This window comes from Sinocyclocheilus rhinocerous, unplaced genomic scaffold, assembly GCF_001515625.1.
Source record: "Sinocyclocheilus rhinocerous isolate Xijiao unplaced genomic scaffold, SAMN03320098_v1.1 scaffold3059, whole genome shotgun sequence".
Lineage (NCBI taxonomy): Eukaryota > Metazoa > Chordata > Actinopteri > Cypriniformes > Cyprinidae > Sinocyclocheilus > Sinocyclocheilus rhinocerous.
In genome coordinates this window covers 263,644-288,565 of record NW_015632728.1, presented here as the reverse complement: position 1 = coordinate 288,565, position 24,922 = coordinate 263,644, and the positions used below count along the sequence as shown (strand labels likewise).

General features: G+C 36.6%; 1 protein-coding gene across 1 annotated transcript; it reads right to left on the bottom strand.

The window, feature by feature from the left end:
- Nucleotides 1–201: 201 nt before the first annotated feature.
- LOC107742928 (sodium/potassium/calcium exchanger 3-like) lies at nt 202–24,491 on the bottom strand. The gene is made up of 15 exons (XM_016556016.1): nt 24,219–24,491; nt 19,955–20,047; nt 12,514–12,590; nt 12,247–12,321; nt 10,603–10,687; nt 9,606–9,709; nt 6,708–6,769; nt 6,087–6,229; nt 5,805–5,965; nt 4,906–5,131; nt 4,313–4,467; nt 4,062–4,176; nt 3,072–3,184; nt 2,916–2,981; nt 202–508 (listed from the first exon to the last, which is right to left on the bottom strand). The coding sequence occupies exons 1-15, from the start codon at nt 24,310–24,312 to the stop codon at nt 398–400; spliced, it is 1,680 nt and encodes a 559-aa protein (XP_016411502.1). The 5' UTR covers nt 24,313–24,491; the 3' UTR covers nt 202–397.
- Between the last annotated feature and the right edge of the window lie 431 nt (nt 24,492–24,922).

Sequence of the window (24,922 nt, the reverse complement as noted above, 5' to 3'; positions counted from 1 at the left end):
ATGTACTTATTTTTCACAAGGGTAAAACATGCCAAGAAGAATTACTGAAGTCATAAGCAGCTAAACAGTGTCTGACTGTAATTTTTCAGTGTTCTTGTAAGTCATCAGCATCCTGGGTTGACTGAAGACAGAAATCATTATATTATACAGTAAACCTTCCAGCTTGAAGCAGTGCTTAATTAGTCATTCAAAAACCTTATCCATTCTTGCTGTGGACAGAACAATGGACTGACTGGATCCTGAAAACCATTCTGAGGTTGCTGCTGTAGAGCACAAAATTTCCTCTTGCTGCTACACTGTACGCAGGCATGAAATCAGCCAAGATTTAGTACCTGATCTACAGTAAAAGCACTATAATAATGAAACCAAAACAAGAACGCACCGAAGAGTGACACCTCTAGAGCTGACCGAAGAGGATGGAGCAGAGCAGAAAGATGGAGTAAAGAAGCATGAGACCAAGACCTAGTCTCCGATCCAGCTTCCAGCCATTCAGATGCACACTCAGGACCTACAAAACACACATACACACAGAGTCAACATGGACACTAACAGCATTGTGTATGTGTGTAATCAGGGTGCGATTGGGGGGATTTAATTGCCTATACATTTCAAATCACTCTTTCTGGTCATTCATTTTTATTCCTGCTGCTGGTCAGACAGTAGATGGTGATGTATGTTTTCCTACCGGCATATTAAAACATGTCTTACAGATTTGTAAGGGTGGAATGTGAGTAATCAGATTAATATTATGCTACAATTTTATTTAGGTGTAATGTTTATAAATGGCAAGTCAACAGTTTTACTAGCTATTGCCATCATCCACGGCAAGTTCCCTATGGATACTTCACTCGTACTGCGTCTGTTAAGACGCTATAGGGAAAAACTCATTTTTCTCCGATAACTGAAGCCTTTTCAATAATGCAGTGTAACTGCACGGCCATTGGTTCGTGCAGTGAATTAAAAACGAACCAATGGCTCGGCAGCTGAGCTGCACAAGCCTATGGCAACGAAGGCCGCCAGAGCCTGCCAGAATGGGTGGGGCCGTCTGGCTATATAATTGGGCATTTTGCCATAGGATCCTCAGATTTCTTCTCCTTCAGCGACGACTGCAAGATCTTCGCTCTACGAGACTCAAGCCTTCGCCATGAACAAGCCTCGCAGCCAATCAAGACCCCTTCCTGCTCAGCTGACTTCGCCACTCCCCACCCACCTTCAGCGTCTGCAGCAGCTGTCGTCTTCCGGTCCCCTGCTGCCATCCGGCGATTTCTATCAGAGCAAATTTCTAAGAGCAAATTTTCTCTCGCCGTTGTTGCAAATGCCGTGCCGTTACTGCCGCTGACGGTCACGGCGAGTGCGTTTTGGCTTGGGTGCCGCCCATGCTGAAGCTGCACTCACTGAGACGTCATGTCCTCATTGCGAGGATATGAGTCTCGCCTCTCTGCGCTCGTGGATAGCTTTCTTTTCAGAAAGCGACTCCACCCCTCACGCCCTCCCGCTTGCTTCCTCCCAGGAGCCTGTGAGCAAAAAGTAGCGGGGCAGAGGAACTCGGGTGCTCGGTGACGAGTGAGCCCACGCCGGCTGAGCCCCCGTGTGCCTCACTATCTCCACATAGAGAGGTTCTTCCCGTCCTCTTCTCTCACCCGGACCAGCGTCCACTATCTGGTCTTGTTCGGTGGGAGCGAGTGTGACGTCATGGACGACAGCATGTCTCTGGCGGCTTCAGATGCAAAGGAGCTGTCGGGCTCGTCTCACGACCCCGCCCCCTGCCATCAGAAGAGCCCAGCGCAACCAGCACTGGCATGGATGCCGAACTGTTCCACATCCTGTCTAAAGCTGTGGAGAAGCTGGGTTTGGAGTGGCCTCCGCCAGATAAGCCCACCCACAGCCACCTGGATGAGTAGTTCTTGCCGGGGAGCCGTCAAGCCCCTCGACAACGAGCTTCACCATTCTTCCCAGAGGTCCATGACGAGATCACCAGATCTTGGTGCACTCCCTACTCGGCCCGCCTACGTGCCTCCTCTTCGTCCGCCCTAACATCGGTCGACGGCACCGTAGAAAAAGGGTACGACAGACCGCCTCCCCTGGATAAGTCAGTGGCCGTGCATCTCTGCCCGCCCACGGCCATTGGCTGGAAGGCAAAGGTCACCCACCCATCCAAGCCATGTAGGACGACTTCAGCTCTCGCTGGACAAGCCTATTCGACAGCTGGACAAGCGGCCTCGGCGCTTCACTCCATGGCGGTCCTCCAGGTCTTTCAGGCCAAACTCCTCCGCTGCATGGAGGAATCCGGCCCAGACCCGGCAGCTTTTAAGGAGCTGTGCAGCGCAACCGACCTGGCTTTGCGTGCCACCAAGATTACGGCTCAGGCGATCGGTAGATCCATGGCCAGCCTAGTGGTGCTCGAGCGCCACCTATGGTTGACCCTTACGGAGATCAAGGATGTGGATAAGGTCCCCTTCCTCGACTCCCCGGTCTCCCCCACTGGCCTGTTTGGTCCTGCGGTCGAGGGTTTCGCCAAACGGTTCACTGCTGCACAGAAGTCGTCCCAGGCAATGCGACACTTCTTGCCAAAGCGCTCCAGTTCTGCAGCTGCTTCCAGGCGCCCCAAGACGGCGCCGACTCAGCATCCCGCGAAGCCCGCACCTCCAGCGCCACTAGCTTTTAAGCCTGAGCCCCGTCATCGCTCCCGCTCGGCCAGATGCTACCCATTCCCTAAACGCCAGGGACCCTGGCCCAAGATAGCGCTGGACCCGGCGCCTCAGGCGTCATCCTGATCTGCGGTACAGGAAGAGGAAGGGGCCAAGTCTCGCCACAGCCAGACCACCCCCCAAGCAGCCTCTGTTGTGCCTCCAAGCACCCCGACCAAATATGGTGTATGTTCTTGTATGTAGTGATTATGGGTAGGCATTACTCACCGTGAGGAAGACTGATGCAAGCAGCAGGATGACAGAATAGACCAGGCCTTTATTATTGATGAATACCTGACAAAAGACAGAGAGCAGTCAGAGGAAAGCATCAGCAGGAACACTGCATCTGCACTAGACGAACAGTAAAATAAGTCAAACGCTCACTGCTGATCCATGATCTACTACTAGCGTCCTCAGAGCCCAGGGGAAGCCCAGTCCCAACAGGATGTCAAAGATATTGCTGCCTATGGAGTTCGACACTGCCATGTCCCCCATTCCTGAGACACAAAATACAACCAGAATGTAATGCATTTTACAAATATAATGCTAAAACAAGCTAGTAACATGTTGAAAGAAACATCAAACTGTTGAAACATGCTAGCAACATGCTTAAACATGCTGAAATGCTAGCAATGTTCAAAAACATGTTAGCAATGTGTTAAAACAGGCTAGCAAAATTCTAAAACGTTAGCAATGTTCTTAAACATGCTAGCAACATGTTAAAACATGCTGTAAAACTGCTTAAACATGTTAGCAACATTCTAAAACAATGCGATCAAAATGCTAACAACATTCTAAGATAAACTAACTGCATAAAACATGCTAGCAATCTATCGACTATCTGGCCTTAAAACCTTCAAAATTCTACCTTTTTAAAGTACTTTAAACAGTTTAAAATTTAAAACCTTTAAACTTAATCTTCAAACTTCAACCCCCGGTTTCACAGACAAGGCTTAAGCTTAGTCCCAGACTAAAATGTAAGTCTGAGCTGCTTCAAAATTACTTAAATGTCCTAATTGAACTATGGCCTAATCCTGGCTTAGTCTAAACCCTGTCTGTGAAACCAGGGCCCAGATTTTAAAACTACTTTAAACGTTTCGCCAGGCTTTCTCAAGCCAACACCAAAGTTTGTCTTGACATTTTTTTTTATAATCTAGTTTAAACGAATCATGAATGAAATAACATGAATTTCTTTGAGTTTCATTTATTTTAATTCTCTGTCCTTAATTTTGCATCCTTTCTGCTACCTCAGGTCAGATTCAGACATTGAATTAGAATTTCAAAGACTTTCTTTGTATTAGGTAACAAATATGATATTAAAGATAATAAAAGCATGCATACAAACAATTTATTGTGCATATAAAGGTTACACACCTTGGCGGGCGACGATGAGGCTCGCCATGCAGTCGGGTACACTAGTGCCAGCAGCCAGGAAAGTGATTCCCATGATGTAATCAGGAATACCAAGTGTGTAGCTGATGATGGTGACCTGCAAAACACGCCACATAATGACAAAAATCAGCATAATTGACCAACTAATGGAATGAGAAGAGAGTAAAGATATGGTATATTTGGTACAAATATCGTATATTTAATACAAATGTCTATTTTTGATCTTTCCTTACCATCCACACCATGAGGTAGGAAAAAATAGCAATCCAAATAGTTGAAGCAATGAAGGTGACCATGAACCAGCGATGCCAACGCGGCAAAACACAGTTAGGCACTGTGTAATACAGCAGAACAGCCAGCGGCCAGGACACAAGCCACTTCAGACGCGCTTAACTGATGGACTGGAGTGGTGTGGATTACTTATGGATTATTGTGATGTTTTTATCAGCTGTTTGGACTCTCATTCTGACGGCACCCATTCACTGCAGAGGATCCACTGGTGAGCAAGTGATGTAATGCTACATTTCTCCAAATCTGTTCCCATGAAGAAACAAACTCATCTACATCTTGGATGGCCATTTTCATTTTTGGGTTTAACTCTTCCTTTAATGTGAAGCAGCTTTAAAATAATCTGTATTGTATGAAGCACTATATAAATAAATGTGACTCAATTTGACTTGACATTACATACAGTTATATACATGTTAGATATATGTAACTAAGATTCTCTAGGCCTACCAAAAGCTGCAAAATAAACCAATAACGGAAACTTTCTGCATGCTATTAACAGTAATTATTTGAATTTGATCTGGTTTCATGCACTAACCAGGAAAATGGAGAGGTTTGAACATTTCGTCCCCGTCCCCGTCCTCATCCTCTTCTTCAGGCTGAGAGTTTTCCACCTCCACCTTCACTCCTTTCTTACCATCCGTCGTTTGTGTGTCCTCAGGTGTCTGCTGTGCTTCAAGACTTCCTCCGTTTACTATCCCTCTAGAGCCGAATGTCTTCACTGAGGTCCTGCTCATCTTATCCTCCCGGAGCAGTCTCTGTCTCTGAAATGAGCAAAGGAAAAGAGGAATTGACATTCTGGTGTGTCATTAGTGTCAGTGCCATTTGCCATCATACAGGGTTATTAAAAATCAAATTTTTAACTGAATTAGTAGTATCCTGTAAAACTTGCTCCAATAATGTTTCATTCATAACTTAAAAAATATTAGTGTACTTACAAGTTTTGTGACTAAAAACTACATTATTAATTTTGACAAACTGTCCTATTTGTTCTATATGATATATAGAACATATGATACGCATGATAAAAACAATTTATTAGACATTTTTGTCTTCAGTACTATCAAAACAATTAACATCCATCAAGTTAAACCGAGATTTTGTAAACCAGCACAACAAATGTCTTCCACATTATTTTTATATATCTGAAAATAATCTAAAAATAATAGATTTTTATTACAACACTCAAAAAAAAATCACTTGCTAGTAAATTTCGCAATTAATTACAAAGAAACAGCAAGTAATACTGAATTAAACATGAAGTAGAAAGACTCAAATATAAGTATTTTTTCATAAAACGTACTCTAATAATGTTAATAATCATGCACCCTCTACTACCTTAATTCAATTGAATCGGAATTTAAAGGATATTCTCTGTATTATGTAACATTAAATAATAATAATAATTAAAAATAAAAGAGTGATGTTGGAGTTCACCTCACTGATGAGCATGCGTCCGGCCATAGTGAGACGGGTGCGTGGAGAGAAATGCGGTGTGATCATGAGACGCAGTCCAGCCTCTGGGAATGAGAGCTGGTGTGGCCTCAAGATGAGCAGCTCATCCACCATCACCACTGGAGACTCCTGTCCTGAACCTGCTGGAGCTGAGAACAAATCCAAAAACCGCTTCTACTTCAGGACCCAGATTCTACACATGTTACAAGAACCAATGCATTTCATGCAAAATCAAAGCAATTCAAAACATGCATGCATGAGTACCTTTCCTCAGCAGCACTACGGAGGTGTTGCCGTTTGTTCCCGCTTCATCAGCCTCTTTATCTCTGGACATTTGTCTCCTGACACAACATTGGCCCGGACTGCCACATGATCTCTGGACAAAGCTGGCGATCTGACTGTTAAACCTGCCAAAGAGATTAGTGCTAAATATTTTTTTCACGCCTTTTGGAAGACGGTGCACTATTTCATGCTTTTCATCCTCAGAAAGATTTTTCTTCCTCCCCATATTGCATGAAAACTGTGTGTTAATGATGTGGAACAACCTCAAGTAGGTAAAGTAGGTTTTCCATTTACTTAAGAAGACCTGGTAAACTATTTAACACACCTGTTTGAGACTGATACCAGTTATCTGAAGACATGATAAATAAAACATACAAACACCTTCTTTAAAATACAAAAATCTGAATGCTTGTTTTCAATTGCAATTAATCGTTTGATACAATGCACTTATTGTGTAGATACATGTTTTTACATTGTACTTATATTTAAAAATACCTTTCTTTAATTACTTATGCAATTAATTTATTCATTTACATATATAGTTACACTGTCAACCCTACCCCTTAAACCTAACTAGACCACTACACCTGTCCCTTAACTTACCAATATCCCACCCCAACAGCAGAAACAGTGATTTGCAATACAGCACGAATGCAATAAGTACACTGTACAAAACAATTCATTATTTTTAATGTAAGTACACAGTTGTTAAAGACACCTAATATAAAGTGGGACCAAATAAGATGGCACACACACACACACACACACACACACTGTACATACATACAATAATTTTAGCACCCTCTAGTGGGACAGTTTTTTTTTTTATTATCAGTATATATCTGTGATTTGTGTTTCTTAAGCAACCCTTAATCACATTGCTTGTAAGTATTCAGTGCTAAAACATTATATAAACTGTGTAAGAGCATTATTTTTATTTTATAAAATGTTTATTCTTGTTCATCTTTCTGAATTTAATTACATATTTTCAGCGCTTATCAGTATTGCATCCTTTTAATAAAGAAATTATAATTCATTGTCAATTATTCATAATATATATTTTGAATGTATCAATAAATGTATTATTATACATTCACAGTTGACTTATATAAACTTCAAAAGCTTCTTCCAGGGTTTTTGGGTCGCTGTTTCTTTTTAAGGCATCTGCTGGCGACATAAAGCACACCAGCATCCAAAACACAACATATTCTTCATCTTTTCAACAGGGCTGTTGTATCTGTATGGGATAAATGTATAATATCTTGAATTATCAACGTCTCTGTGACAAGACAAGCTTCGGCTTCCCTCCTCCAACAAAACCAAGAGGAGGGATGTTTATCTAAGGCTCAAACAGCTCAAGCCTTCCCAAATGGCCTTAAAAGGTGCTTAATGTAGCTTATTGTCATGTAGAAGATTTCGCTCTTATCTCTCTTGAAGCTGTTTTGTCTCTACAACACTGTTACTCATCAGCTCTCCTTTCCAAACAATACATGAAACGTGCTGCTCTCTCTCATACACATGCAAGAGGTGGCGTGCATTTGCAATCACAAAGCAATAAAGAGAAGCTTGAACTGATATGACTGAAGCAATGGGGAGGTCTGTGTAAATGTATAGCTTCAAGACATTTTGGTCTGGGCTATTATTTGATCTTGAAGATGATTTTCAAACTCTTCGAAATTTCAATTTTAGAGTAAAACTCCCAGGGCTGCGTTTCCCAAAAGCATCGCAAGCTTAAGTTGATCGTAGCTCCATTGGTTTCAATGGACAGTAACCAATCTGGCTTCAAAAGTGGCCACTCAATTGAGACTGCCCTGCTCTCGGTTACTGAAGCCCTGAGACTGGCAAGAGCAGCTTCCAAATCCTCAGTACTCATCTTGCTCTAAGACTTGACCATCTAGGGAGTTTTTCCTTAACACATTAGCCTTCAGCCTTTAGTTTTCAGGCACAAATTTAAGTAACATTGCTTTGAAACACAGTATGTATTGTTAAAAGTGCTATGCTAATAAAACTGACTCAACAAATGTCTTTTTATGAACATATTATGGGTTCTCTCCTGTTGTAAAGTATTTTAGTAATAGTACTTAATTACTCTAATTAAGCATATTTTTTACTTTAATTTTTTCAACTGAATACTTATACATTTCAAAGGTAATAATAATAATAATAATAATTAAATTATTTTTATTCACTTAGGAGTATGACATGTTTTTAAATCCCTTGAAAATAGTACACTTTAGCATACTTTTAAACTTTAAGCATACTTTAAGTGTACTTATTATAACATACTTTGAAAGTGCAAACTGGATGTAAATGTTTTTGAACACTTAATTGCATGTTAATTGCAATTAAATGGAAATGTTTTATAGATTAGATTAAATGCAATTAGCTATGTTTTTGACCCACTTAAGTACATCATTATATGCAATTTCATGATTATTTCTGTTGTCTTTGAAATATGAAATTTAACAAACTTAATCTGACATCATTACAAAGGCCACTTTTTAAAAAGTGTGTTAAGAAACATTAAAGTGCCACTTAAGTGGCCTTTTATTTTCTTAATCATACTGTATATAATCTGCAAGTACAGTTTTTTTTAAATTTTTTCAACTGAATACTTATACATTTCAAAGGTAATAATAATAATAATAATAATTAAATTATTTTTATTCACTTAGGAGTATGACATGTTTTTAAATCCCTTGAAAATAGTACACTTTAGCATACTTTTAAACTTTAAGCATACTTTAAGTGTACTTATTATAACATACTTTGAAAGTGCAAACTGGATGTAAATGTTTTTGAACACTTAATTGCATGTTAATTGCAATTAAATGGAAATGTTTTATAGATTAGATTAAATGCAATTAGCTATGTTTTTGACCACTTAAGTACATCATTATATGCAATTTCATGATTATTTCTGTTGTCTTTGAAATATGAAATTCAACAAACTTAATCTGACATCATTACAAAGGCCACTTTTTAAAAAGTGTGTTAAGAAACATTAAAGTGCCACTTAAGTGGAGATAGATAGATAGATAGATAGATAGATAGATAGAGCATTAGAACAATAGATAGATAGACTGATAGACTGATAGATAGACAGACGGACGGACGGATAGATAGATAGATAGATAGATAGAGCATTAGAACAATATATAGATAGATAGATAGATAGATAGATATAGCATTAGAACAATATATAGATAGATAGATAGATAGAACGTTAGAACAATATGTCTGTCTGTCTATCTATCTATCTATCTGTCTGTCTGTCTGTCTGTCTGTCTCTCTGTCTGTCTGTCTGTCTACGTATCTATCTATTGTTCTAACGCTCTATCTATCTATCTATCTATCTATCTATCTATATAGAACAATAGATAGATAGATAGATAGATAGATAGATAGTAGACAGACAGAGAGACAGACAGACAGACAGACAGATAGATAAAGCATTAGAACAATAGATAGATAGATAGATAGATAGATAGATATGTCTACCTGACGGGCAAAGATGCCACACACTCCAATGATGACCAGTATGTTGAAGACAGCCGACCCAACAATGGTGCCAACGCCGACATCTCCCTTCGTGATGAACACACCTGCCAGACAAGCAAGTGAACAATGGTCATATATGCGCTGGAGTCAAAATCGCATTGATCATTTAACTAATTTCACATTTTACTGTGTGGTTTCAATTTTGATATCAGAGGGCTTGGTCAAATATATTAATATTCATCCATGAAATGCACAGTTTGGCCATTTAACCCTATGAATATTTCTGTATCATGTTTGATACACAAATCTCTAAATATCTAAATTATTGTCATGATCAAAACACAATCTACTGCATGCCTTCTGTTGTCTGATTGATAGTTCATGCTTTTAAGCAAGTAAAAGGCCTGTTAGTAAAATTGTACAAAGGTCCACCTTCAGCTTATGCTTCACATGTCTTTTTGCGGTGAAATCTTTACTGATTTGTATAAAGTAAACATTAGTATAACTTTTATATTGTCAGTAATATTATAAGATGGGCACTTACTGGACTGCTGCAGCTTAGCTTTACTTAATTATGAGCTTGTAACACTCCAAAGAGAAAGGAAAAAATGAAATTGCATCATATGACCCCTTTAATTTTTTAGAAAAATCATGTTCGAAAGTAAGTCTCAAATATGAACCATCAAGCTTTTGAGAAACACTTACTGTATTTGTGCGTCTCTCAATCATCGCTGTATTGCATTGCATTATATCTTTTGAAACTAGAGATTTGATCATAAAACTAAGCATTCAAATATAGATAGACATACTATTGGGAGAAACTGATCTTTATATGCATTAAGTAGTCCACTATACTGTTATCAAGATCTCATTGATTTACTGTTCATTTACAAGCTTACTTGAGATGTACTGTAGTATATGCACATCTTTATTTTTTATTTTTTATAATTATATCCAGTGAAGTGGAGGTTCAAAAATTGTGCAAAAGCGAACTTACCAATTAAGGAAGTAAATAATTCTGGAGCTGAACTTCCTGCAGCCATGAAAGTTGCCCCGGCCACATCCTCACTCAGCTGCAGATTCTAATCAAGAGCATCATATAAATGATTAATCATGAGTACTAGCAATAATCTGCAACTAATAAAATGGTCCTTTTTGTCCTACAAATGCCATGTACTTCAACCAATCTTCCCTTGTGAAAAAGAAGTGCACTTAATTGTATCGATTGTGCACTTGTAGTGTACTTCAAAACTGAACAGTACACTTTTCAAAAACTGCACTTGCAGATAATATAATAATGAAATAAGTGTATTAAGAAACATAGTCATGAAAGTGTTTCTCTTTAAATTATCTTTTAAGTACACTTTCAAAAAGAAATATGTCATATTAAAAGTTTTACTTTAAAGTACTTTTTCAATCATGTTTTATTAATCTTTTGTCATGCTTTAAAGTACACTTTTTTTGATGTGTTGACTATTATGCAATTACATATAAAGATGTAATTAAGTGGGTCAAAAATCCCTCTTAAGTTCAGCTAATTGCATTTAACATACATTTAAATGATAATACCTTTTCATTTAATAGCAGTAAACAAGCAATTAAAACATTGCATTCAGTTCGCATTCAAGTAAATGAGAAAGTATCAAGTAGACATTACAAATTGTAGCTTTAGAAAGAAATATTTTATTTGATTCAACATCAAACTTATTACACATAAACATTTAGGCTGCAACAGCCTAACATAAACTATGGAACATAAAAGAAGATAATTTGAGAAACATCTCAGTATTTTTTGTTCATACAATGAAAGTCATTAGTAACTAAAACAGCTTTGTTATCAACAGTCTTCAAAATACCTTATTTTTTGTTCCACAGAAGAAAGGTTTGAAACAACATGAGGGTGAGTAAATGATAACAGAATTTTCATTTTTTGGGGGAACTATCCCTTTAATTAATTAATTTATTAATTTATTTATTTTTTAATGAAATGGTACTCTAAATAAGAAACTAAATCTCCCATCAGGTGGCGGTAAATGTCCTCATTCGATTTGTTCAAACGGCTGATTCATTCAGGAATAAAGTAAACGGCTCTCTTTATGTATTGACCTTTGAATCATTGGTTCACATGATTCGTTCAAAACGCGGATTTATTCAGAAACTAAACACTGCCGTGTTGCTCGGAGACACACAACAGTTCTGCTGTGGATTTAAAGGTAATATGTTCTCTGCAAAATTGAACAAAAACACATAATATTGTGTTAACACAATATTAACTTCTCATTTACAGAACTGTTGTATAAAATCACATTTAAACTCGTGATATTAACTATGACTTTTAACACGTTAATTAATTAGTTATATATATACATATTACATATATATATATATATATATATAATCTCAACAGCTCCTCGACAAATCATGAACAAAGCTAATTCCCTGAAGGAATGTGAACAAAGGGAATTTCCCAGAAGGAAACACCTTCCAATCTTGACATGTTAATTAACACTTTAGCCAGAGTTCCTGACACATAGCATCAGTGCTGACCCATGAGAGCAGGGAAACAAGGCTGTCATCACTTCATTTTCTGAAGGATAGCAAAAGTAACGTGCTGAAATGCCTGACAAGCATCTGCACTCACCTCTGAGATCTTCTCCAGCGACGGGACAAAATAATCATCGCAAACAATAGCCAGTGCGTAGAACATATAGACAACCTGCAACAAGAGGATAGATAGATAGATAGATAGATAGATAGATAGACAGATAGATAGATAGATAGATAGATAGATAGATGATAGAGCATTAGATAGAACGATAGATAGATAGAACGATAGATAGATAGATAGATAGATAGATAGATAGATAGATAGAACGATGGATGGATGGATGGATGGAGTGTCACTCACACAGAGCACATGCAGTAGTACGGCTCCTCTCTTGCGCTGCTCTTTGGTGAAGATGTCCTCAGGGAACTCATGAATTGCTAATGGGAGAACAGCACATGGTTTAGACATGGAATCATCAGAAACAATTGTGCCTGCTGGATTTTCAAAACCAATTTAGCTGAATGTGTGGTGGGCTAGTGGCATGTACGACACCAGAGAGGAATATGAACTTTAATGACGATAGAACTCAATTCTATTTATAGCAGCCCATCACTGTGCTACTGAAGCCTTCCTTCTCCAAACTCATATGAAAACATACATACTATAGACTCACTCTCTTGATTATGTTACCCAGTAATTTGTGCCTAAACATGAGTTTTAGAAGAGATTTCTCAACTGGAATCAAAAGTAGATTTCAATCTAAACTCAAATAATTCTCATCAACTTCTTGCAGTGTGAGAAATGGTTGAAAGATTACAGGTTTTTTTATTTATTCTTATTTTAAAGTGTAGTCTTATTTAAAATTACTTTATCATTTGAAATGACTTGGAAACAGAGTCACACAGAAAATGTTATAATGTTAAACGTTACAATTTCAAATTAAGTGAACAAGCTAACTGCGTATAATAAATGCAACTGAAACAAAATCTCATTAATCAGAAATAAAACAGAATCAAGCTATTAATTCCATTAATAAAATATCCATAGATTAAATAAGGATTCATAAACATATCTACATCTGTAAAGTTGTACATGAGTTACAATTTAGATGCTGCCAATACGTCAGTATTGTACGTTTTAGTGTTTATGTGAAAATTATACTCATTAGATGACATTGCTACTATCCACATTAATTTTATAGCTGTTTTTTATGGCTGTGTACATTTGTTTCTTTTTTTCTTTTTAATTATTCTAAGATATTTTAGAAAAGACAAGTTGAAGTTCTCAGTTGTGTTTCACTAAAGTACCATCACATCTCCTTTGACTCTGAGCAATAACATTTTCCACTAACAAAAGCAAACACGTGCACAGGGATCATTTTCTGTCTTGCCCTTTATATCCCAGACAGAACAACTTCACCCCTCCTTAGTTATTTACAATGGTTTCTTTTTCTTGAATTCTCTCATTTCTCGTCTTTTTTCCTTTGCTATCTCACTCTTTCTCTATCCTCCATCTCCTTTCCTTCCTCTTTTTTGTCATATTTCCATCCTCTTCTGTAGCCCAGTGTCAAAAGACATGTTTTGGCTCTATGTAAATCTCTGAATCGCGCTGAAAACCCATCGCCGATTAACATCCTGACGAGCTGCCTCAGAGAAGGCAGTTGCTATGGCGACGTCTTCCCTAGGGCAGTGAATTGTTGACGAGCAGCGGCTGGAAGCCAATGGCAACAGAGCGAAAGTGAGAAACTGAGTGGAGGACATATCTTTCCCATGGACTTGATTTAGGAAATATGGAAAAAAAGGAGGGACCAAAGAGATGACAAGCAACACAGAAGTGCAACTGCTAAAAATACTCCATTTTCCTCTCCCAGGGAGAACGTCTTGGGGTTCTGTGAGAAAGACGCACATATAAGACGGTGCTTGACTCCAACAAAAATAGAGAAAGTGTGTAAATAATTAATTACAGTTTTCAGTTGAAATGAACAGTAAAACATCAACAAAGTTAATTCCTTTTCTCACAAATTATGATTACAGGGGCATATTATCGATTCATAAATGCACAATTCTCTGTTATGACCTTTTAGCATAGTGCATGATTTGTAAAGTAACACATTTTGACATTTGCATCAAATAACCAGCTCCATATATATGGCTTTTCTGATGTAGTAAACTTGCTCAGTAGTGCACCCGGTACAGCATTAAACCCCTTGAATTAAAGCTTAAAATCTGCACTTCAATATCATCTTGATTGCTTTATTTTTAATTCTGTTCTGGTGGCATACAGAGCCGAAATTATGAAAATTGTGTCAGTGTTCAAATATATACAGACCTAACTGTATATAGGGGATCGCGGGGCACACAGTAACACAGGGTTAGTTGTAACACACGTGGTTTAAATATTTCCACACATGCTAGCATAAGACAATTTACAGTATTTACTAGTTACCATATCAACATTATATAGAGAAAAAAGTGCGCATCTTAAAACATCTTTTGTAGATATCGCTGAACATTTATTTTACCACAGTAAAATTACATTTCTGGCTTAAGTAAATTTTTCATCTCAGTTGTTATTATTCATTTAAAATGAGACAAGACATTAAAGCATTTTGGCTCGTTTATGTGGGCCGTCCCAAGCCTGGTTGCAACGTGTAAAATATATATATTTTATTGACAAAATATTTTAGTTTGTCTTGTATATTTTTTTCATGAGATCAGATAACGTTTGAAGCTGTCATATACAGTCATGTTACAGTATACCCCTCAGATGTTACAATGTACCCCACCTATAAGCACACAGCTAAAATAACGAAGGAGTGGCTTCACAACAACTCTGTGACTGTTCTTGAATGGCCCAGCCAGATCCCTGACTTAAACCCAATTGAGCATCTCTGGAGAGACCTAAAAATGGCTGTCCACCAACGTTTACCGTCCAACCTGACAGAACTGGAGAGGATTTGCAAGGAGGAATGGCAGAGGATCCCCAATTCCAGGTGTGAAAAACTTGTTGCATTTTTCCCAAAAAGACTCATGGCTGTATTAGATCAAGAGGGTGCTTCTACTAAATACTGAGCATTTTTCAGTTTTTCTTTTTTAATAAATCTGCAAAGATGTCAACAATTCTGTGTTTTTCTGTCAATATGGGGTGGTGTGTGTACATTAATGAGGAAAAAAAATTAACTTAAATGATTTTAGCAAATGGCTGCAATATAACAAAGAGTGAAAAATTTAAGGGGGTCTGAATACTTTCCGTACCCACTGTATATATATATATATATAGCAAAACAATTAATTATACTAGGTTTCAATCAATTTATCAATCTCATAATTTTATCAATACACAGCTAGTTTAGTCACCGGTATGTAGAATAAAGATTGGTTTTGGATGTGACTTCAACCAGACAGTAACAACACATTATTACAAATAACTCAAGATCTCGACATTTGATTGGCTCTAAATAAAAAGTAAAATGACGATAACAAACATATGCATTACTTTGAAATATTTCTCTCATGCTTTTGTCATTTATATTTTTGTTTTATATTTTATATTATAATATTTCTGTTATTTATATATTTCTAACCAACAAGAGGATTTATTTGGTCCATAGGCTTATTAGGGTCACTTTCCCTAAATACTGGGCAAATCATATCCAACTGAAAGCAATTACTTGTGCTTATGCCATGTGACTTTAATGCATCATGTCAGAAGAGGTTACACTCCAGGTCTGATTACCACACAGTTAAAAATGATGCAGCATGATTTGTTTTTTATTAGACTGCAGTGATTGTGCTCGTCTGTGAGGGATTTTCTAGCCACCTATACTCCTTCTGAAATGTACACAAAACATTTGGCCAGCACAAAGAACATCATGTGCAATGATTACTGACATGCCTAAAAATAGCTTCTTCCCTTTCCTTCTCATTATTTATTTCCTCCCACCTTTCTCTCTCGCCGCCTCTGTCTTTTTCATCTAAGCTCCCGCTCTCACACGGCTCTCCACAAACACACGCACTCCCAAAATTTAGCATTCAGTTGCCAAGCAACACAACCCTCAAAGGATTCTCGTCTGAAGACGGGGTCTGCCGTCTCGGCCTTTTTATAAGGAACAAAAACAATGGCGAGGACGAGAGAGAGACAGAAAAAAGAAATCAATCTCAGACTTATTACATAATCCCCTCTAATTATGGAAGAGCAGTTTAAGGAACTGCACCTATTAAACGTAATATTGCTCAGCTCTCACAGACAAGCAAAATACTGGAGATTTTGCCAACAGCATTTCATCCAATTGCAGATCTGACATTGAGAGCAGTCATTAACTCAGGGCATTTTTGCTAGCACTCTTTGAATTGATGAGTTACCTATTATATTCTCATACTCACAAAGTGAGACATGGCAAATGAAACATATGATTTAACCTTTAACAACAATTCTAACTTACTTGTATTTTAATATCAAAACACAATGTATAAAAACATAATAACACAAATTTTCACAGCAGTCATCTTTAAGTTTAACTCTTAACCCCCTGATGTTCATTTTTGACCAAAAAAATTTACTTAAAAAAATATATAATTTTTTAGATTTGTTCTACTTGCTATGTGAACATACACACACACACACACACACACACACACACACACACACACAAACACAAAAATCATGGACATGATTTGAAAAAGTTAAATGGTCCCGAAAAAAAAAAAGTCACACTTGTAGTCTTCGGATTTTCCCTTAGCACTGGAAACTAATGGAAAATAATTTCCTAGTGGAAACATATGGTACTGCGCCAAAACAAAATATTTTTTCTATGCTCAAAAAGTGGTCAACAGGTAATAAATGGACTACAGCATAAATATAATTTAGTATCATAAAATCCCCCAAAAATACAAATATATATATATATTAAATAAACATTATCAAACATTATGAAACTAAAATACAGTACATTTATTTAACTGAAAAAAAAAAAAAAAATTTTGACCGGCCAGTCGAGAAGTACCAGAGGGTTAAAAATTAAGCACTTTTTGAATTGCTTTAACACAGTAACAAAATTGTTTGACTTTTTAGCAATTACCCTTTCTACCCTCCACTATAAACCTGTAGTGAATGCTCTCTCTTGGATCAACTCTATGCTTCTTGTCTCAGTGTACTTCTTTAAAACATGACAAAAGATTATTAAAACATTTGACATTATTACAACGGCAACTTTTTAAGTGTGTTAAAAAACAGTCATGAAAGTGTCTTTCTTTAAAGGGGTCATCGGATGCAAAATTCACTTTTACATGTTGTTTGAACATAAATGCGTGTTTACACATCCACCGTACAATGATAAAAATCCACCCAGTGTTTTTTAAGAAATCCCCAATAATAATAATCACTTTCACAGATCAGGCTGCACTGAGATTCTTGGCAGAATGACATAGTTCTACACAAGCCGACATACTCCCGACATCCGAGCCGCTGAAGACGCAGTGCATTACCTTTGTTTTTGAAGGGAATGCACCCCCCATGCGTTTATGTTCGCGCAAATCATTTGTAATCCAGCTTCACCTACAGATGAAGTGAGTATAAAGTTTTTTTATGAATCTTTGCAAATCGTCTTTCCTAATAATGTGCTAGTTAGCAAGTTCCGCGGCTAAAGTTTACAGCTTCAGAGATTGGCTTGTCACCCCACAGAAGAGAGGGGCGGGGTCAGCAGAGCTCATTAGCATTTAAAGGGACTTGCACCGAAACGGCTGGCTGTGAGCAGAGCTGTTTTTGACAGGGTAAAAAGGGTGTTGTTTTACACTACCATTGAGACATTTTAACCAAAGTATGTTGTAGACTTTTCATTAAGACCCTAAAGAATCATATCAACTTGTGGAAAATGGGCATCCGATGACTCCTTTAAGTCACTTAAGTGGCCTTTTAGTTTATTAATATTATATTATCTGCAAGTACTTTTGTAAAACTATACTTTTAAGATTTGAAGTACACTACAAGTGCACATTCAGTAGAATTAGGTAGAATTATGTTTTTTGCATGTATGCGTATGGGAGTTTAGTAATGTGGAGAAACCTAATGTATTCAGGTTTTAATAATATTGAGTCAATAACTCATGTCATTTGTTCTAACACTCTTTGATTTGACCTATTCATTGGGGAAATCAGATCCTCTTTATGTTTTGGTTTTGGTTCGCTTGATCCCTGACATCCCTGACTGTGTATCTTCAATGCTTGAGTGTACAGGTCTAATTTTGGCAACTAACAGTGCCGCAAGCATCCATTCTGTGGTGTTCGCCATTATTTAAACTGCTTGCTGGGCTCTCAGATTAAAGCAGACAGACCATGCTGTGATCTCAGTTCTCAGTACTTTGTCTGCATAATACACAAACTGCAACAGAACTACAATAATAACAACAGAGGCATTTGTCTGAGATCAATGGCTGTAAGTGTTTTCCAGATGAGGCAGTAGAGCGTCTGTTCCTGACATCTGTTTATATTTGCTGTAGCCTCCTGATATCTCTGGACAGTGTATGTTTTCTCTTCCACCCCTTTTATACATCCTTTTTTTCTGCTTTGCAACAATAATTCATACATCTCATTCTCAGCAACACGTGGCCTCTTCAGATAGAACTCTGCTTTCCGAAGGTCAAGCAGACTCTTGTGAAAAAGAAGTACACTTTTTACATAATTTAAAAAGAGTACTTCTTATGGAAATAATGTATTTTAAAAGAATATACTTAAGTGTAAACTTAATGTAATGTTTTTGGACACTTAACTGAGTGTTAATTGCAATTAAATGAAAATGTATTATAGTTGAAAGCTGAACTTTTACCTTCGACTGAGTAATTTTTGACCCACTTAAGTAGGACTTCAGTACATCTTTATATGTAATTTCATAATTACTTCTATTGTCTTTATACATTGACTTAATGTACTTCTTTAAAGCACTTAAAACAATTATTTAAATATACTTTAAATGTAAAACTTTTAATTTGACATTTTTACAAAGTGCACTTTTTAAACGTGTACTTAAGTGTGTTAAGTAGCACAGTCATGAAAATGTCTCTCTTTATGTCACTTAAGTGGACTTTTATTTCATTAACAGGTTTTTGCAGGTTTTATCAAGATAAAATTAAGACTCTGAAAACATTTTTAAGACCAAGTAAAAAAATTAAGAAATATATTGAAGGAAACACAAAATAGTGATTATTTTAAAATTGATACACATTTACTTGAGAATCAAAATGGCATCAGATAAAAAGTCTTGTTAAGAATGAAATCGATTAAAATAAAGTGAGTTTATGATTTAAACAAGAACTCAAATTAAACATGCAAATGGGCCCAGAAAAAAAGTTTTCAAACCGCTACCGACATACATTTGTTCTTGTTTTAAGCATAAACTCATTTAAACTCATTTTTGTTCATTTTTAAAGACTTTTTACATTTGCATCTCAAGCAAATATATACCTTGAGTTTAAGGATGTTTAGAATTTTAGACATTTAGTGTTTTTTTATGCTACAAGTGCACATTCAATACAATGAAGCAGACTTCATTTTCACAAGAGGAGTTTAGGGAATATACTCCATGCATCCATAGTAGCCTAGAGCTACAAACACACACAAATATACTGTGTAAATGTTATATATCTTTCAAGCAGAGGCCTTTGGGCAAAACAAATATTTACTCTCACTCTTAGTAGTTTGTATAAATCACCACAAAACAGTCAATAAATAGCACACCATAAAATCTTAAATATAAATGTGAGATTTAAAATTTTCTGGAATGCAAACATTATAAAACATTTGTTGCCCACCTGCTCTGGGAGTGTCAATTGTTTGATTTTCGACTCCATACTGCAGGACCCTGCGTCTGGGAAAGTCTGTTTCTGGCCACGAAGACTTGATCTCTGTAATGACATGAGAAATGAATATATCACTACACCTTTCTCAACCAAATGTGTACAAAAGTTTACTTCTATATCTGCAAACTGTCACTGCAACAGTCAACAATGTCAATAAAAACATTTATGAATCCATCAGGTAAACCAAAAAAGGTATTTGCGAGCAAGTATACTTGAGTAAAGACATTCGGCACCAGAAGGCACTTCAAGCTCCACTACGTAAGCATGCGTCCTGACGCACATACTGTACAACCAGAACCATTTTGTTTAGTTTTCCCCTGGCAGCGAGAAAACACAACAGTGTGGCAAAGCTATGCAGCATCCTGTTCTGTTGTATTATACTGTATACAATACTGTGAGGATACAGTACGTCAAAGATGAAAACGTTTGTCGCACCGACACATATACAAGTTGCTTTTTAAAACGAATAATTTATCTGCCATAAATTAGTAGATTAATTATGTAGTTCTGTAATTCATGACAGATTTGACATCATCTGTCTCAAGCCAAATTTAACAACTGAAATCTGTTGTTTTGTGAGCTATGTGTATGTTTGGACAGCTTACCTAAAATAAAGCAATATTCTCTGAAATCATAATCGCATTGCATTTTGTTGATTTTGCTCAGCAGTGGATGCTCTGCAGTGAATGGGTGCCTTCAGAATGAGAGTCCAAACAGCTGATAAAAACATCACAATGATCCACAATAATCCACTCCAGTCCATCAGATGATGTCTTGAGAAGTGAAAAGCTGCATGTTTTTATAAAACCAAATCCACCATTAAGGCATTTCTAATCTTGGTTTCTGGCTAAACTACAAGTCCTCTAAACATAATATTGCTTTTTCCAGTGAAAAAGTAGTCTCGTGTGAATCAGGAGAGAAATATGCATGGAACAAGCACCATTTACAAGTCAAAACAGCCCAAAACTGTTTTGGTTTCAAATATGTGGGTGGATTGTGATGTGAGAGGACAGCATTGGATGAACTTTTTCACTGGAAGAAGCGATATTATGGATTATGAATTTTGCCAAAAGTGGCAGTTTAAAGTTAAAAGATGGATTTCTTTTCTCAAGATGTTAACTGCTGGACTGGAGTGGTGTGGATTACTTGTGGATTATTGTGATGTTTTTATCAGCTGTTTGGACTCTCATTCTGACGGCACCCATTCACTGCAGAGCATCCATTGCTGAGAAAGTGATGGAATGCTATGTTTCTTCAAATCCAAAATAAAGAAACAAACTCATCTACAGAAAACTCAGCATAAAAAAAATCACATGTGAATCTATGTTTTTCTTTTCTTGATCTCAAAGTTCAGCTTACGTTGTAAGCATTCAGATATTGTGTCTTTGCAAGCTTTCAGTCCGATAATTGTCTAAAAGCAGACTGGACATCTCATCATAATTTTGCCAGGTTCTATAGCCTGAACGATTTTATCAGTGAAGCCAGGTGATTAAGATTATTTCATTAAAAACTCAGAGGTGATTCTCACTAAAAAAAATCAAAGATTTCATTAACAGTTCATGTTAAAAATCTGTGATTTATGAGTTCAAATTGAGACAAAAGAGTGTGGCTTAAACTGCCTTCAGATTATGCCATTTCTAATGTGCTTATTACTCAGTTGTTCAAAGATTTTTGAAGATGTTCTCACCAACAAGCTTAAAAACTTTCTTATCAGACTGTCTCTCTTGCTCTCTTTATAGGGCATATTTTTCCAGCTTTCGTTTTGTGATGTTATATATGGGTAAAATCAGCTCCTCTGCTGCACTACCGTCCTCTGTCATCACAAAACATAAAAATGAAACAACTGATGCCACACACAAAGATCACGCTGGAACAGTTTGTTGTCGTGGATCAGTCTACTGTCAGTGGGTATAAACCTGTGGCTGTTCTTTATTCAACTAATCCAATTATACAAGTACACTTGAGCAGAATAATGTTTGTTTTTTCAACTTTTTCAAGACTATACTTGCAGATAATACTTATTTTCTGAATGTTATCATCCATAAGTTGTTTCGTATTTCGTAGTGCTTGATTCTACTTTGCTGCATGCTGCCCTGTCTATATAATATTCTTTTGCTGTTTCTACTAACTGTTGTCTGTCATCATTGTCTACCCTTCCAGTGTTATTTTTTCCTTGTTGCATACTTTGTAAAGCGTCCTTGAGCCTTGGCGCTATATAAATAAAACGTATTATTATTATATATTTATGAAATAAAAGACCACTTAAGTGACATAAAGAAAGATACTTTTGTTTCTTAACACATTTAAGTACACTTTTAAAAAGTGCACTTTGTAGTAATGTCACATTAAAAGTTTTACTTTAAAGTACATTTTAAACATTAGTTTTAATAATCATTTGTCATGCCTTAAAAAAGTACACTTGTTTTGATGTGTTGACTAACATACTAAATTACATGTAAAGCACATGATTATAATTGTAGTGTTTTTAAGTTAATATGGTTTAAATTGCAACTTCATCGTAACAAATATGCGATTGCAAATATATTGAAATAGATTTCATTTAGAAATGCCATAAAAAGACAACTTCAAAGACAACGGAAATAATTATGCAATTACATATCAAATGTACTCAAGTTCTACTTAAGTGAGTCAAAAAGCACTCTAAAGCTCAGCTAATTGCATTTAATTTTATATTTTTATATAATAAAATAATTTTTATTGCATTTAACATGCAACAAGTGTCCAAAAACATTACATTCAGTTTGCACTTTAGTATATTGTTTCCATAATAAGTACTCTTTTTAACAAGGATAATTTCTTGCTTGCCGTTGGTTCCTCCAATTATAATGTTAACACTGTGTTTACAAACGCATCTGCTGCAAATAATATGTTTGCAAACCAATATTCATTAGTATTTATAAACAGCCTCAAAAAAGCTCAAGCTCATATGCAAGGCTCATTTATTTTTGAGTGTTTCAAGAGATAAATACTTGATAAAGACAGCACCTCTGAGGTTCCCAAAACCACAAAAGAACTGATCTCTTAATATAACAATAATAAAACTATAGGAAGCATCTAATTATTGCTTTAACCCTTGGTAGGCGAATTTCTAGAATCAGGTTATTTTGGACACTTTTGAACCCTTAACGCAGCAATATAACTTGATTTAGGTAGGATACTTTATATAGATTGGTCTTTCTCTCTCTTCCTCTAAATAATGAACACTATATCATGTCATCTTCCTTCTCTTTGCAAAATCAGAAATATAGAGTTTCTGTTACTCAACTGGTAGAGCAGACACTACCAATGGCAAAGTCATGGGTTTGCATCAAGAAGGAAAATATTATATTCTATCCAACGTGGCATTCAACATGTCCATAATACAGCAGCAATTACATGTTAACTGCAATATATAGGCTTTATATATTACTATAGGTTAATTGCATGGAGAAACACCTTTCAGCGGTGCTGTGACGCAGGTGTGAAGAGGGTTTTACTAGAAGGAGAAGCCAGAAGAAGAAGAAGAATCATGTAAAATAGTAATTGCTGCTTTATGAAAACCATCTGTGTCCCTGGAGCACGAAACCAGTCTTAAGTCGCTGGGGTGTATTTGTAGCAATAGCCAACAATACATTGTATGGATCAAAATGATCAATTTTTCTTTTATGCCAAAAATCATTAGGATATTAAGTAAATATCATGTTTCATGAAGATATTTTGTAAATGTCCTACCGTAAATATATCAAAACTTAATTTTTGATTAGTAATATGCATTGCTAAGAACTTCATTTGGACAACTTTAAAGGAGGTTTTCTCAGCCAAATATGATATAATATATAATATCCTATCCTAACAAACCATACATCAATGGAAAGCTTATTTATTCGGCTTTCAGATGATTTATAAATCTCAATTTAAAAAAATGGACCCTTATGACTGGTTTTGTGTGGTCCAGGGTCACATTTTGGCTAAAGTATTAGGCTATTGTTATTTTTAATGTATAAAAAGACCAACAAACTATTTAAAATTCATTTATTTTATTTCATTAATGTTTATAAATCAGTATGCTCCTCTTCATTAGGAGCACAGATGCGGAGGCACACAAAAGAGATTCTTAAAAAAGTAAAAAAAACTAAAAATGCATGTCACGAACAGAAGGATGGCCAAGGGATGATGGCGTAACACTAATGAATGTTTTGTCTGTGGTTGTCCAAACCTGTCAGCTGCAGGACCTGTGCGAGCCACACCACCGTGAGAAACCCGACTCCACAGCAGCAGAAGCGCCTGGCGCTCCGCATCAGCGACTTCATCCCGCTCCGTCTGCTCCGCGCCTCGGACTCAGAACATGACCTCCGCAGATGCCTCCTGTTATAACTGCCTTCTGACTAAACTAAACTTTTGGGTTGCCTTGTTTTTCTTCATCACAGTCAACACTGCGCTGTTGCGAACTGTTTAAACGCATCGTTCCGCTAACCTGTCTTAGGTGCTCAGGTATCATCTGCTTCAAAGCGCGCAAATGCGCACATGCCATTGGATTTGGAGCGGTGGTTGTAAATGGTACACTCTCTCTCTCTCTCTCTCTCTCCGCTGCCACTTGAGGGCGGCTGTAATCGTGGACGACCAATAAAAAAACACTAGGAGGCGAAAGACTCAACCTCGTACAGTATGTCCCTATTGCTCAAATCTCTGAGTTTGATAAATCGGAACGGGTAGCGAAAATTGAATAAACAAGATGGTAAAGACAGTGAATCTTTTCAACATAATACTAATATATATTATACTAATTTATATATATATATATATAATTGAATGTGCTCTTATAGTGTAGTTCAAATCTCAAAAGTATATTTTTAAAATGAATTGAAATAAAAGGCCACTTAAGTGCACCTAAAGAGAAACACTTTTCTTAACACACTTAAG

Bases quoted from the DNA above. Each gene is read 5' to 3' on its own strand.
- LOC107742928 (XM_016556016.1), bottom strand. From the start codon at position 24,312: ATGAAGTCGCTGATGCGGAGCGCCAGGCGCTTCTGCTGCTGTGGAGTC. The intron at 6,770-9,605 runs GTAGACATATCT...TGTTTTGTACAG, and splicing joins GTGGCATCTTTGCCCGTCAG to TGTACTTATTGCATTCGTGC. The intron at 5,966-6,086 runs GTACTCATGCAT...TCTCAGCTCCAG, and splicing joins CGTAGTGCTGCTGAGGAAAG to CAGGTTCAGGACAGGAGTCT.